At 52.3% G+C, this 14068-nt stretch overlaps 1 protein-coding gene across 2 annotated transcripts in view; it reads right to left on the reverse strand.

Moving 5' to 3' along the window:
- Positions 1-1028: 1028 nt before the first annotated feature.
- Positions 1029-14068, reverse strand: part of Ffar2 (free fatty acid receptor 2) — a 30213-nt gene continuing 17173 nt past the window's right edge. The window contains exons 2-4 of one of the 2 annotated variants that reach the window (XM_055594677.1): positions 3237-3314; positions 2781-2856; positions 1029-2685 (exon numbers count right to left, since the gene is read on the reverse strand). In XM_055594677.1, the coding sequence (XP_055450652.1) occupies positions 1689-2685; positions 2781-2782 (999 nt within the window). In that variant the 5' untranslated portion in view covers positions 2783-2856; positions 3237-3314 and the 3' untranslated portion in view covers positions 1029-1688. Of the gene's footprint in view, positions 2686-2780; positions 2857-3236; positions 3334-14068 lie in introns of those variants that run through there. The other variant, XM_055594678.1, reaches the window with a different exon arrangement.

Here is a 14068-nt window from a genome sequence, read left to right on the forward strand (position 1 = left end):
GTCTCAAAAATAAATGGGTTTATTTTGGTTTACTGTTTGTTTGTGTTTGTGTGTGCATGTGTGTGCTTGTGCCTGTGTGTATGCATGTGTGCCCTTGTGCCATACAGCATGTATGTGAAAGTCAGAGGACAACTTTGGAGTCTTTATTTCCTTCCACCTTGCTCAGATTGAGTAGATCTCTCTTGGTTCTGCAATGCTTTGTCGCCCAGGCTAGCTGGCCCCTAGCTCCACCTCCGGTTGCTGTGGGGGTGAGGGGATTATAGGTGTACCCCACCACATCCTACCTTTTGTGGATTCTGAGAATCAAAACCAGGTCAGCAGGTTTACACAGCGAGCGCTTTTACCCACTGAACCAGCCAGTCTCATGGTTTAATATATTATTTCCAGGACAGTCGGGGTGGCTCATGCATGTATTCCATACTTGGGGAGGGGGTGGAGGCAGGAGGATGAGGAGCTCAAGATCACTCTTGGCTTTGTAGGGAGTTCAAAGCCAGCCTCAGCTACCTATGGGAGCCCGTCTCAAAACAATTTTTCTAGTGTTTCTAAGTTTTTAACTTGCTTTTTTAAAGACAGGGTTTTCCCGTCTGGCTGGCCCTGTCTCTGCCCCAGCAGAGAGAGCTAATCACACCGGGAAGGAAGGTCACTCAGGTCCTTGCGGAGAAATGAGTTAGGCTGGTGGAAAAAGATATCCAGGAAGGGAGAGGAGCCCAGGGCAGGCAGAGGCATGCTGTGATCTGATTTCTGAGGGAGGTGGGCTTGACACAATAAAACTGGGGCCTTCCGAGCAGGGAGGAGCAGGTCCTAAGCCGCCTGCTGGGTCAGCAGCCCCAGGTGGGACTCACCCACACCCCACAGGACCACATCAGCACCCTTACTCCCTTTGCCCCCACAACATCATCATTTGAAAGTGTTTTTTTTTGGGGGGGGGGGTCTCTACCCTACCTTTTCTCCCTCTGCTGTTGTATTGGGGCCTCCATCCCTTGCTTCCTGGGTCATGAAGGCGTTTGCCAAAACCCATGAACATTTGCTTCACACTTTCATCATTTTTATTTTTAACCTGCCAAACCAGGTATTATTTTTTCCTTCCTGTCCTCCCACGCAGGTCAGTGTCAGAGTCAGACAGACTGGTACCAAGACACATCCTCGCCTGGGTTGGGGGAGGATAAACGCGCAACCCCGCCCCCAGCTTAACAGCGGAGGCAAAACCAAAACGGGGAAAATAGGCTTGAGGGCATTTACAAAGGGGACAGCTCAAACGGGTACACAAAGACCAAGACCACCACAGAAGGAGCCCCCGTCCTCCCGGATAGTCCCGTGGCTGAGAGCTTTCCTGAGACTTCTCTTCTCCCCACAGGTCCCCCTAGTCTTTTCTCATCGGCTTCCTTCCAGAATCCCCAGCCAGACCTCTGTCTCCAAGTGATGTTTCCAAGCTTGGAGGAAAATTACTTTAAAAACTGCTCACCCGTGAACCACCTGGCTTGCGGGCCCCTGGCCCTTCTGTGTTTTAAGGCTGCAGCTCTTCTCTGGGCAGGAAAATCCAGTCACGCAGTGATGTCAAGCGGGTGGGTAGCTCTCCTTTTTGTTTTCTTCTTTTTTTTAATCTTTTCTCTTTTACGAAGTCCCAGGTGCTCTGCTAGACGGCCCAACTTCTGGGTGACCCGGATGCTCAGGAAGACCCGGGGAGCTCTCTACTCGGTGATGACGTCTGAGCTCTGCACCCCCTCCGCCTGACTCCCACCCCTGTCCATCCTGGTCCCCTCCACCGAGGTCTCCTTGGTCCCTCTGCCCAGCACCGTGGAGCCGGGATTGCGGAAGAGCAGCACGCTTTGCCCAAAAGCCCTGCGCACCACGGAGGAAGAGAAGTAGAAGAGCAGCGGGTCCAGGCTGGCGTTGAGGGAGCTGAACACCACGGCCTCCACCCGCCACGAGGGGCTCTGCCTCATGAAGAAACCCACCAGGTGAGACATGTTGTAAGGCCCGAAGCACACCAGGAAATTGAGAAGCGTCACCACGGCCAGGCCCACCGCCCGGCGTCGCCTCTGCGCCCCGACGTGGGGCTGCGTGAGCATGATCCACACGAAGCGCCAGTAGCAGAAGATGGTGACGGCCAGGGGGACGAGGAAGAGGACCAGGCACAGCTCCAGCCGCACGGGCAGCACCACGTCCAGCTGCTCCTGAGTGAAGTTTTCGTAGCAGGTTATCTGATTGGCGGAGACGCCCTGCTCGGTGGAGTTCAGGTACTGGACCACGATGACGATGGTGCCGTGGCCGAAGGACAGGACCCAGGCCACCAGCGCGGCCACCACCCCGTACAGCGGCCGGCGGGACAGCTTGTACTGCACGGGGAAGGCCACTCCCAGGTAGCGCTCCACGCTGATGCCCGCCAGCAGCCACGTGCTGCAGTAAATGCTGCTGTAGAAGCCGAAGCCCGTGAGCGCGCACACGATCTTCGGGAGGTACCAGCGGAAGTTGGACGCCGCCTCCACGATCCGGAAGGGCAGCAGCAGCAACAGGAGCAGGTCCGCCAGGGTCAGGTTGAGCAGGAGGACGTGCACCGGGGCGGGCTGGGGCTGGCGGACCCGGCTCACGAAGGCCCGCAGGGCCAGCAGGTTGGCGGGGAGCCCAGTGAGGAAGATAAGGATGTAGGCCGTGAGGATCAAGGAGCTGTGCCAGTCTGGGGTCATCCTGGAAGGTGGGGGAGAAGGGTCGGGTCAGGAGCCCCACCCCCCCTTAACTCACAGCCTCCAGACCCTCCTTCCGCAGGGCTCCCGGCGGCTCACATCCTCTCTGGCGCTGTCCTGTCCCCAGACCAAAGCTGTCTGCTCCTCAGCCGCTCGCCCAAGCCACCTGCCAGAACTGCCCAGAGCAATTATTGACTTAGCCTTGGGCGGGATATTAAGCCACAGTTATTACGTTTGCCATCCTGTGTCTCCTGGGGGAGACCAACTCGCTTCCCAGGGGAATTCCCCCTCGGCTTTCCAGGGCCCTCTTCCTAGTTAAGTTAATAGGAAGTGATCAGTTCCCAGGGCTCAGTGGTGGCGGGGGCCGGGAGCCAAAGCCTGGTGGGAGAGGAAGGCAGCCATAGAGGCTGGGAAGGTGTGTCTTGGGAGAAAAGGTGTGTCTTGGGAGAAAAAAGGAAACTTCCAGAAGGCATGCCCTGCCAGCCCTGGGCTGCCTCTCCTCCGCTTCAGGTGCCCGGCCTCTACCTCTACCCCTCCCCCAGGCCAGCAGCTTACCTCCTTGGGCTGACCACAGGGTTCTTCCACCTGCTTCCGCTCTGGTCCAGCCCTGTGGATCCTTCCAAAAAGGGGGGGCTAAGGCAGACAAGGAGAAAGACTAAGCTGGCTCCTTGCTCTGTGGTCTGGCCCCCCAAAATTTCAGACCCACGGTCCTGGAAGCCCAGAGGGTTCAGGTGGCCTAAGCCTGGTGTTTTGACTGTATACAGGACACCTCCTCCTCTAAGTGAGCTGACTCTGTTTCCACTTGGTTATAACCCTTGCTGCTACCTCACCATCTCTCTCACCCCGATTATTCATTCTCAGTCTGTGGTTCACACACACACACAAACACCCCCCACCCCCACCCTCTCACACACACCCACCCACCCACCTCTGTCTCTCTCTCTCTCTCTCTCTCACACACACACACACACACACACACACACCCATCTCACACACACAGTCACTGGGTCTGATCTTTGCTTTTTTTGCTCTGGCAGGCATCCTCCAGCCTCACCCTCTTCCCCCCCCCCCCACCTGCTCCTCGAATCCAAGCCCCAGGGTCTTGCCCTGAGTGCCCTGCCTTGCCTGGCTTCCGACAGAAGGTTTCTTGGGGGTTCCTGGTGCAAGAGGCCAGGGGACTTTTAGCAATGCTGCAGCCCGTTTCATACAGAAAAGGGAGGAGGGGGCGGGGAGCCAAAAATTATAAGGAACCTGGCTGGTGGGAAGCTGTTATACTAGCAGAGGTCACGTGACCAGAGAGAGAGGCAGGTCCGTAATTGAGCAGTTTCCTCTCAAATTCAAAGGGGGAGGGCAGCGGCGCTCTCCTCTCCCTGGAGAGCTGATCTGTTCCGACTTCCACAGATTTTTCTGTCCCTGCTTCCTGCCTCCCCTCCCACCACCAACCCTTAGACACTGCCCTCCACCCTCCCGGTCCTCCCTCCCGGTCCTCCCTCCCACCACCCTCCCATTCCTCCCACCTCTCCCATCCCCCCACCTGTCCCCCCTACCCCCTGCCCCCACCCCTGTCAGATTCTCTTCTGTTTTCTGACCCGGTCCTTCCTTGATGTCTAGAAGGTCGCCCATTCTCAGAATGAGGCTCCCGGCTTCAGTTGATTCCTCTGTTGTCTTGACTTCCTTGTGGCGTCCACCCCAACCAGTTTCCTTCGGCCTCGAGGCTGAGACAGACCGGCTTTCCCTCGTTAGCCTGCATCTCTTGGACGGCCAGGCAGCTTCGGGCTGCCGTCCAAGTCTCTGCACTGGGAACTCCGGGTCAGATCAGGTTCTATGAACTTTCCTTTCCTTCTGCAAGCGAGCATGGGAACTGTGACAGCACTGGCCGTCCAGGGCGGGCCAGTGAGGCCCAAGCTATGAAGCATCGGGGTCTGGGCACCTGGTGGGTCCTTCCCTCAAGCCTGCCAGGCAGTCCCCTCGAGAGGAGCGCTGGGTTCAGGGCTCTACAGACTGAGGCTGGCCCGGGCTACAGATGAGAGATGGTGAGGCTCACTCAAGTGGGGTGTCGCTGTGGCCGCCCGCAGAAGAGAGAGAGGCACACCCCCCCGCAACGTTCCTTCTCCCTCCTTGTTTCCTCCAGTTCCAATTGTGACCTGCTTAGTCAGCAGCAAGTTAGGAGATCCTCACAAGTCCTGAGAGCCGGAGGGATGGCTCAGGGGTTAAGGCTGCTCTTGCAGAGGACCTGAGGTCCGTTCCCAGCTCCTGTGTGGCATGGCAGTTGACACTGTAACTCCAGAGTACACTAAATATACATGCTGTATATATCTATATGAGGACAAACACTGCCACACATTTTTAAAACACCCTCAAAAACACACATGTGAGAAAACAAAGACAAAAAGAACATGTTGCTCTCTTTTCTATTCCTTCCTCTTTCTTCCTTTTTCTACCTCCCTTTCTCCCTTTTTTCCTCTCTTTAATTCTAGCCATGCCCCCAGCCCTTCACTGAGATATTCTAGGCAGGGGCTCTACCACTGAGCCACACCCCAGCCCCTCACTGAAGGATTCTAGGCAGGGGCTCTACCACCGAGCCATACCCCAGGCCCTCACTGCCCTCCGACTAGAAAGCAGAAACCAGATAGGGGGCAGCGGGTTTAAAACTTCCAAAAGCCTTTCCCTAGTAACTTATGCCAACCAGGCCTGACCTTTTAAAGTCTCCATAGCCTTCAAAACAGTCCTCAGTCAGCTGGGGACTGAGCATTCAAAGCAGAAGCCTGCTGGAGACCGTTCAGATTCAAACTATCCTACAGGAGAGCAGAGAGACCTGCTGTTGCCTGCTCCTAAGTGCTGTTTTGTGTTAATGATCCCCCACAAATATTCATGAGAATATTTAATTTTTGGAAAGCAAGCCTAGAGGAGCAGGAAGGCATCCTGTCCCCTCCTGCCTCCCTCTGTGGTGGTACTACAGCACCTACAGCAAGACATTGCTTTCTGGGTCATGGAACTCACAGGGGAAACGCTCAGCAAATGGGGAAGAAACTGCTTGCACTGAGCAGGGCAGACAGCCGTGGGCACTCGGGTTCCATGGCCCCGGGAGTCTTGCCTGGTATTGAGTAGATGTGATTCAAATCGAGTTCCAGAAGCAGCCGTCACTTTTACCTCAGAGACACGAAGTTAGATCTGATCTTTGTGTCAGGGGCCACCCTAGCTGCCATAATGGAGGCACGGCACCATTTATGTCTTAGGGTAGGAACTCGAACGACCGAGGCAGTGTGACATAGGAGCCAGGAGCTCCAGAATCAAAGCAGTAGCGCCCCTTGCTTTGTGGTGGTGGCAGAGGGTGAACCTGCTGTGAGTTTCGGTGCTGGTCCAGGTAGGCGCCCTGGGCCACGGAGGCAAGCGTCATAGACGCAGAGGTGTGACTGTGGGGTCGGAGACGTTGCCCTGGGCTGGGGTCTCCAGATGCCTAAATCAGGAAGAGAAGTTAGGCATTACAGCACACATCTATAATCCCAGGGGTGTGCGGCAGGAGGGTGCAGAGTTCGAAGCCAGCCTGGGCTACATAACAGGGCCCTGTCGCTTGTCTCAGGTGGTTTCCAGAGTTCCTGGGCCAGTCCTAGGACAGCCCTTGTCTTCATGGTCCATCCAAAGTAAAGCGGGAGCTCCAGCCATCAGCCACGTCCTGAGTCCCCACAGGGTTCTGATGTCTCTAAAGAGCCATCCGGGGACAGAGATAGCAGAGTCTGTTCGTGCCGTCTGCCTGAATCAACTCATTTCTTTGTTTGCTTTACTCTGGCAAAGACGGATCCTTCCCACGTGACCAGGAACCTTGCTAACCTCTGGATGCCCAGTGCCCACGGGTCTCCCTGAGGACGGCTGTGTTTCGGTCAGGTCAGGCAGCCTCACGGCCGCCATTGCTGCTCACGCCCCATGCTCTGTGCTCTGACGTGACGTGCGCTATGACAGATTGTCCCCAAGAATGATGTTCAGGGGGATTTGATACTTCTCTGAATTGGGGTGCTCAGTTAGGGCTTCCATTCCTTACGCTCAGACACCATGACTAAGCAACTTGGGAGGAAAAGGGCTTAGTTCATCGCACACTTCCAAGTAACTGTCCATCGTTGAGGGAGGTCAGGCCGGGAACTCATGGAAGGAGCCTTGAGGCAGGCGCCGACGGAGAAACCGTGGAGGAGGCTGCTAACTGGCTTTTTCCCATGGCTTGCTCAGGAGGCTTAAATACACCACCCAGGACCACCAGCCCACGGGTGCCACCTCCCACAGTGGGCTTCATTACACACCTGTCTACAAGTCAGTCTGGTAGAGGCGTTTTCTCAGTCGAGAGCCTCTAGTGTATGCTAAGTTAACATACGACTAACCAAGGCAGAAGGGCTTTTTTTTGACAGTCCATTCGGGGGAAGGTCAAAGGGCACGGCGCTTGTCACAGACATGAACAGCCATCAGTTAGGTCTTCCCAGGGAGTACCCTCCCCTCTGCCTTCATGGCACAGGGTGATTCTCCTAGCTCAGTGGCCCAGGGAGTTACAAGCATTCCCCACCACACTGGGTATCCTGTGGGCTCTCCTCAGAGGAGCCCAGCCTGCCTGGCTTTCTCAGGGCACTGCACTGCCCTCTACGATTCTCATTGACCAGGCTGGCCTCGAACTCAGAGATCCACCTGTCTCTGCCTCCTGAGTGCTGGGATTAAAGGCACGTGCTCCTTCTTTCTTTTTAAGCCAGGGTTTCTCTGTGTAGCCCAGGCTGTCCTGGAACTGACTCACACTTAAGAGATCTGCCTGCCTCTGCCTCTGTCTCTGCCTCTCAAATACTGGGATTAAAGGCATGGCACTTTTCTTTTTCTTTTTTAAGCAGGGTCTCCTGTAGCCAAGGCTGGCCTCCAATGTGTGACAGAAGATGGCTCTGCACTTAAGCTGTGTGACACTATTCCTGGGGAGATTGGAGCAAATTCCTGCTCACCCCAGAGAACTGATGACTGAAGGTCAACCTTGTGAATCAATGAGTTTTATGTGGTGACAGGGTAGTATGGGTGAGGGGTTGCTTAGAGGAGCAGAAACGACTTGGAGACAGCTGCCTCGCCAAAGCCCCAGCACGGTGACAGCTCACAAACACCGGGACTTGGAGCTCATTGCAAAGCCTGAAGGAGTTCAACACGCTGCAGCGTGTCCTTTCAGTGACCGGGTTAATTGCCTGGCTGGTGTCCTATCACTGCCCTGTTTCTGTGAAGAGACACCTTGACCATGGCAACTCTATGAAAAGGAAGCAAGACACACTTCTCCAACAGAGACATACCTATTCCAACCAGGCCACACCTCCTAATCCTTCTCAAATAACGCATCATGACTAAGCACTTAAATACGTGAGTATAATGAGAATTTCAGTCTTTAAAAAAAAAAAAAAAGTTATTTTACGTGAATGTTTCTGGAGCTGCTTCAGATTGTCCACAGCCATTAACTATGTCTCATGTTCTGAGAGGGGCGTGGTTTTTGCCAGCTGCAGATTTCTTAATTCCGGGGACTCCAGAGAAAGTATAAATGGGAGAGCTTCAAGAGGGCCTGCAGCAGCTCCTGCTCCCTCTGCTGTTAGCCCTGCTGTTGATGATTCCTGCTGCTGCTTTTGCTGTTGTTGGGTTTGCTGGATCATGAAGATTGGACTTGCTCCAAGGAACCCAACAACCCTAATAAGCAAGAAGTTGTCTGAAAAATGGTCTATGCCTTCTTTCCCCTCTTTCTTGCCTACCTAGTGCTGGAGAATTGGAAGGGATTGGGGTAGAGAAGGATGGAAGGAATAAGAACCCAATAAAATAGCTAAAAAGTAAATACAAAATAAATGTATGCCTACTCATGAGGCAACGGGGGCCATTCCCGTTCAACCACCACGGCTGGTCTGTGCTTCTTGAGAACATTTGATTTGTGTCAGAGGCTTATTTGCAGCAGGGCTTGTCTGAAAATGACTCTCAAGCAAGCAGTTTTAACTGCTTATATACTCTTGCAAGGAGGCAAGCACCTAATGAATCTGGTCAGTTTTAGGGACTTCCTGAAGCTGAGTTGTTTACTTCCCGTCTTAATTAGCTTCCCAACCGGGTGCATTGTTTAACCCTTTTAGAACATCCTGTTGTTTTACTTCTTTGTAAACATCCTGTCCTAAAATACCCTGTTTTTCACTTCCCTTTGATATCCTGTCGTAAGAAGTTTCCCTTCAAGGGCAATGTTTTATTCCTGAGGGAAACTACTCCACAACAACTTCCACAAGTGTTGTGGTTACATGTGACTGAATGCCAGGTGTGTGTAATACTGGGTGATGAATCTTCTGGAGCCACGATATGAGCTAATAATGCACAAGAGAAGTTAAAGTATATGAATGCAGGTTTACTGGAAGCAGCTGTCAGCTGTGTGTAGGGGGAGTGGGAGAGAGAAAAAAAGAGGAGAGAAACGAAAGAGAGAAGACAGAGAGGAAATACAGGAAGGAGGAAGAGAGAGGGAAGAGAGGGGGTGTTAGCCAAAATATCTGGGTTTTATAGGGAAGTCCTGTCCCTGGGCTGAAAAGTTAAGGGTAGAGGGCGGGGTGTGTCAGCCACACCCGCAGCAGTAGGGACCAAGGGATGCTGGGAGAACCTGGGAGGCCAGATCCACTTTGGTAGGACCTGAAACCCAGGGCTTCTACATGCTAGGCAAGCACTCTACCAACTGAGCCACACCCTCAGGGCCCTGCGTCTCCTTCCAGCCTCCTGTCCTTCTCTGTTCCATGCGAGCATCACCCTCTCTTCCCTTCTTTGTCGCAGCTGCCCCCCCCACCCCTGCCACCAACAGCACAGCAGCTTCCTCTCTTCCCTCAGCACCATGCTCCAGTCTGAGCAGGGTCAAGCCCCCGGTTTGCATCACCTGCTATTCCAAAGGCAGCAGGTACATGTCATACAATCTGAGGCGGTCGGTTTGTAAGACCTGGAGTCTCACAGCTCAGGAGTTCAAGATTGCGCCCTTCCCAGAAACTCCCCCAGACCAAGACTCGTTGCAAAAGCAAGAGGTTTATTAACCATTGCACAATGGGGTCACCCCTGCCGGTCAGCAAAGAGTGGCCCCGGGAGACAAAGGCCTTTAGGTTTTTTAAAGAAAAATTGCGGGAAATTTGAAGTTGCAGTCTTGGCAATTTAGGATTGGATGAGGAAGCTATAAAGTAAGATAATTGGTTAGTCTTAGGTGCTCAAGCTTGGCCAGTCCTGCCAAGTGTGGATGCAGCTGCAATTGAAGGTGGGGGTGGTTAGCTCATCCTTGAAGATTAGGGGCTACAGACTTTTGGCTGGAGGTCAAAAGCTACTCAGAAGAAGTCTAGGTTCATTGTTAAGAAACACTATCTCAAAGACAAGGGTCTGGTCCTTCTTTTGCTGAGTGAAGGTCATTGCTTGTTGGCTTTTTTTATATCTGTCCTCACAGATAGGGTCACATTCCTCCATTCTCTGGAAAGGTACCAAGAGGCTTTAGCTTAACCTGGACTTAAAACTCAAAACTATAGGCTTTAGAAGACATATAGGTTACAAAGTTAGCCTAACCCTTTCAGGTTCTCGGTCCGGGAGGTCCAGACAGCCCTGACAAAGACTCTGAACCACCAGTTCCGCATAGACAGGCTGAGGAATCTACAGTCATTCTACATCCTGTTGAGCCCAGTGGTCTGGGCTTGTGTCCTCTATGAGTTTTGGGAAGTAGCACCGGCCACAGCTTTCTCAGATTTCCCTGAAAATCCCTTAGATTATTCAGTTGAGGGAGAGGAGAAGCCAGCCCAGACTGGCCTTCAGCTCAGTATGTTCCTGAGGACCATCTTGAAGTCCTTACCCCCCTGCCTCCACCACGTCTCGTCCACTGATGGCTTTTGAACATGCACCTTTTCAAATGCCTTCCTGCTCCACTGTCTGAGCTCTCATCTTCTCGGGAAAGGCCTAATAACTTAGGAAGTTCCTCTAAGATGGTGTCAGGTCCCTAGCTGTGAGCCACCATGTGCCTGCTGGGAATTGAACCCTCGTCCTTTGGAAGAACAGCACGTGCTCTTAATCACTAAGCCATCTCTCCAGCCCTTCTCTGTGTCTTTTGGCTAACACTACACTTGTCCGACCTCTACGACAGGTCCCGGCCCTGTGCGCACCTTCCCTGTAGCGGCTGGGAGCCATTCAGTGGACGGACTTGTAATGAGCCTGTAAGACAGCAGAGCTGTCAGGAGCAAAGATAAGAGACATTTTTGGTGACAGTGACTGGGCAACGCCCCTAAGACATTGAGAGCTTGTAAGACAGCAGAGCTGTCAAGGATAGATAAGATATTTGTAGTAATAGTAACTAAGAACCCTCTTAAGGCAGCTGATGTGTGTGTGTGTGTGTGTGTGTGTGTGTGTGTATGTGTATGTGTGTGAGTTCGAAAGAACGATAAGCCAAGCGAGGCCCCCCAAAAATGTATAAAAACTGCAGCCCAAGCCCACTCAGGTGTGGCAGGCCAGGCTCTTTGGTGAGTATGCCAAGAGACCGCCAATACCCAGCCAATTCCCAAAAGGCTGTTTGAAAAGCCCGGACCACCTTAACAAACTGGTTCCGAAAGGACCACCTTATCAGACCGGCCCTGGAAGGCAGCTCCCAAGCAACCGCAGCTTCCTTCTCATCCGAGGCCCAGCTGGACCAGAGAAGCTCCGAGGCCCATCAAGTCATCAGAAGATGCGTCTGAGGTCCGACTGGAACCACGAAGTTCCAGGGCCTAGAAGACACCGGACGCCGGAGGCAAAGTGTCCGAGCCCGTACCTGTAGCCAGGTTATATTCCCCGTAAGATGGATAATGTGCTATGCAATTCTTAGATATCTGTGTGATTAGTGTGATTAAAGCAGCACTCAAAAATCATTCTGGTGTTGGCTTTTATCGATACCTTGCTGCCCTCTGTGGCGTCTTGGTTAAAGTCCTCCGGCATAATTAAGCGCTCGTGACAGACTTCTCCTGCATGTGGGGTTTTCTTTATTTTTGCATTAAAGAGGAGGAGGGGAGGCTGGAAGGAGAGCCGGGCCCCGAAGGTGTGGTCCAGCTGGTAAAGAGCTTACCTCGCAGAACACAAGTGCTTCCATCTTACTCCTCCTGTCTCTCCCTCTCTAATCTGTTCCACAAGCACGCCCCTCCCCCGCACTCCCGAGTTCTGCCTCCTTCTCTGCCCACTGTTGTCTATACAGGAAAGACCACAGAGCAGAAACAGAGGGTCTCAGCTCTGGGACAGCGGTCAAGCCTCCTAGTTCCCATGACCTTCAGAGCCCTGCGGTTCCCTCTGCACCCTGTCCAGCACCCTGGTATCGTTGGCTGCTGTTCCAGTGTTTCTGGTCTGCTCAGGTCCAGGTGGTGAGCCTGGAAAAGCAGGAAGGGCTGGGAGGTACAGGTGGAGGAGGAAAAACCCAGGTTGGGGTGTGGGTGGGGTTCTTCTTGATTTCCAGGTCAGCTTGGAAATCAAGCCTCCTTTTTTTATTTTATTTTATTTTATTTTATTTTATTTTTTACAAGCTCCTGGACTGATAAGACCAAGAAACCTCCCCCATCGATGACAGTGGCTGGCCCCTGTCCAGTGTCCATGTCTTCCTGGAGCTGGGCAAGCCATTCTGTAGACAGACTTCTCCACCCTTACATGTGGGTTTTTTCTTTATTTTTTTCATTCCTGGGAATCAAACTTGGGGCCTCCTGAATACTTGGAGAGTGCTCAGCCACCAAGCCTGCAGAGCTTAAGAAACTGTATTTATCTCATTTGGGGAGTGGGGGACGTGTGCCTGCGGAGGTGAGAGGTCAACGCGCTGGAGTCAGTTCTCTCCGACGATGTCTGCCCGTCTGTTCCTGGGGGGTCAGAAGAACCAGGTTGTCTGCCTTGGCCACAGGACAGCTCACAAGCACTTGTAACTCCAGAACCAGGGGATCTGATGCCCTCTTCCGGCCTTCAAGAGTATCCACCCATGTACCTGGTACACATACATACATGCAGGCAGACATTCATACACATACATTTCATATGTATATATATGTGTGTGTGCGTGTGTGTTCTACATATGTTTTTTATTGTTCTTGTTTTGTTTAGTTTCAGTTTGGTTTTTGTTTTTTTTTGAGACAGGGTTTCTCTGTGTAGCTTTGGCTGCCCTGCAACTTGCTTTGTAGACCAGGCTGTCCTCGAACTCACAGAGATCTGCCTGCCTCTGCCTCTTTGAGGGCTGGGATTAAAGGTGTGCGCCTCCACTGCGCATCTGTTTTGTTGTTGTTGTTTGTACTTTTTTAGGAAAAAAAATTCTGAGGCTACATATACACATTAATAAGACATGCCTCAACCCTTACCAGGGTCTGGAGATGCGAGATGGCTCAGAAATTAAGAACACAGGTTTAAGTTCCCAGTGACTGTATCTCATGACATTCAGTGGTCTGTTAGTCTAGCTGCAGGGAACAAACACCCTCTTTTGGCCTCCGAGGGGAACCTGCATGCATGTACATACTCATATACGCACAGACAAAGTTGTGTTTTTTGTTGTTTTTGTTTGTTTTGTTTTAAGTAAATCGAAGCACACATACCAGCCAATGACGTTAAGAGCAAGAAAAATACCCACAGTTAAATATGTTAGTTAGGATTTCTGTTGCTGTAAAAAAAAAAAAAAAAAAAAAAAAGCACAATGACCAAAAGCAGCTTGAGGAGAAAAGGGTTTACTTGGCTTACACTTCTGCGTCACAGTCTGTCACCGAGAGATGTCAGGATAGGACCTCAAGGCAGGAACCTGGGGGCAGGAACTGAGGGACACGGAGGAAATGGGGGTTTCTGCTTACTGGCTTTGCTCCCCGTGATATCTTACCACGAAAGTCAGCTTTCTCATAACACCCTGAGACGGAACCCAGGGGTGGTACGCTCCCGGTAGGCTGATCCTCTCCTGTCAATTGTTAATCAATAAAATGTCCTCATGGACTTGCCATCAGGCCTGTGAGGGCATTTTCTCAATGGAGGTTTCTCTTCCCACGTGTCTACATCTGTGTCAAGTCGATTTTCAGGGTGAAAACTAGAACCCCTACCACTTATTCCTCAATGACTAGTCAAAGCGACAAGAAATAGCAAAAAGCAGGAAGTTGTTCAGTGTGGCTGTGTTGAGAAGATGAGTAAGGAGGCCCCTTGGAGCCCAAGTCTATGTTCTTGGGGTCCTACATGAGATTTTTAGGTTTAAATGGAGGGCCAGAGTTCTGTATTACCAAGCAGTCTTAGTCCATAGTGTGGTCTCGTCTATCACTGACCCATTGCTCTCTGGTTCCCCCTCCCCTGTTCCCTGGCAAGCTGTAAGAGCTGTGTGAAATCCTTTCGGGGAGACAAGCTTTCCCCCCAGCCAGCAGTAAACTTCATCCAACTTCTTCTTT

The sequence above is a fragment of the Psammomys obesus genome, unplaced genomic scaffold (genome assembly GCF_907164565.1).
Source record: "Psammomys obesus unplaced genomic scaffold, mPsaObe1.curated_primary_1811, whole genome shotgun sequence".
Classification (NCBI taxonomy): Eukaryota; Metazoa; Chordata; class Mammalia; order Rodentia; family Muridae; genus Psammomys; species Psammomys obesus.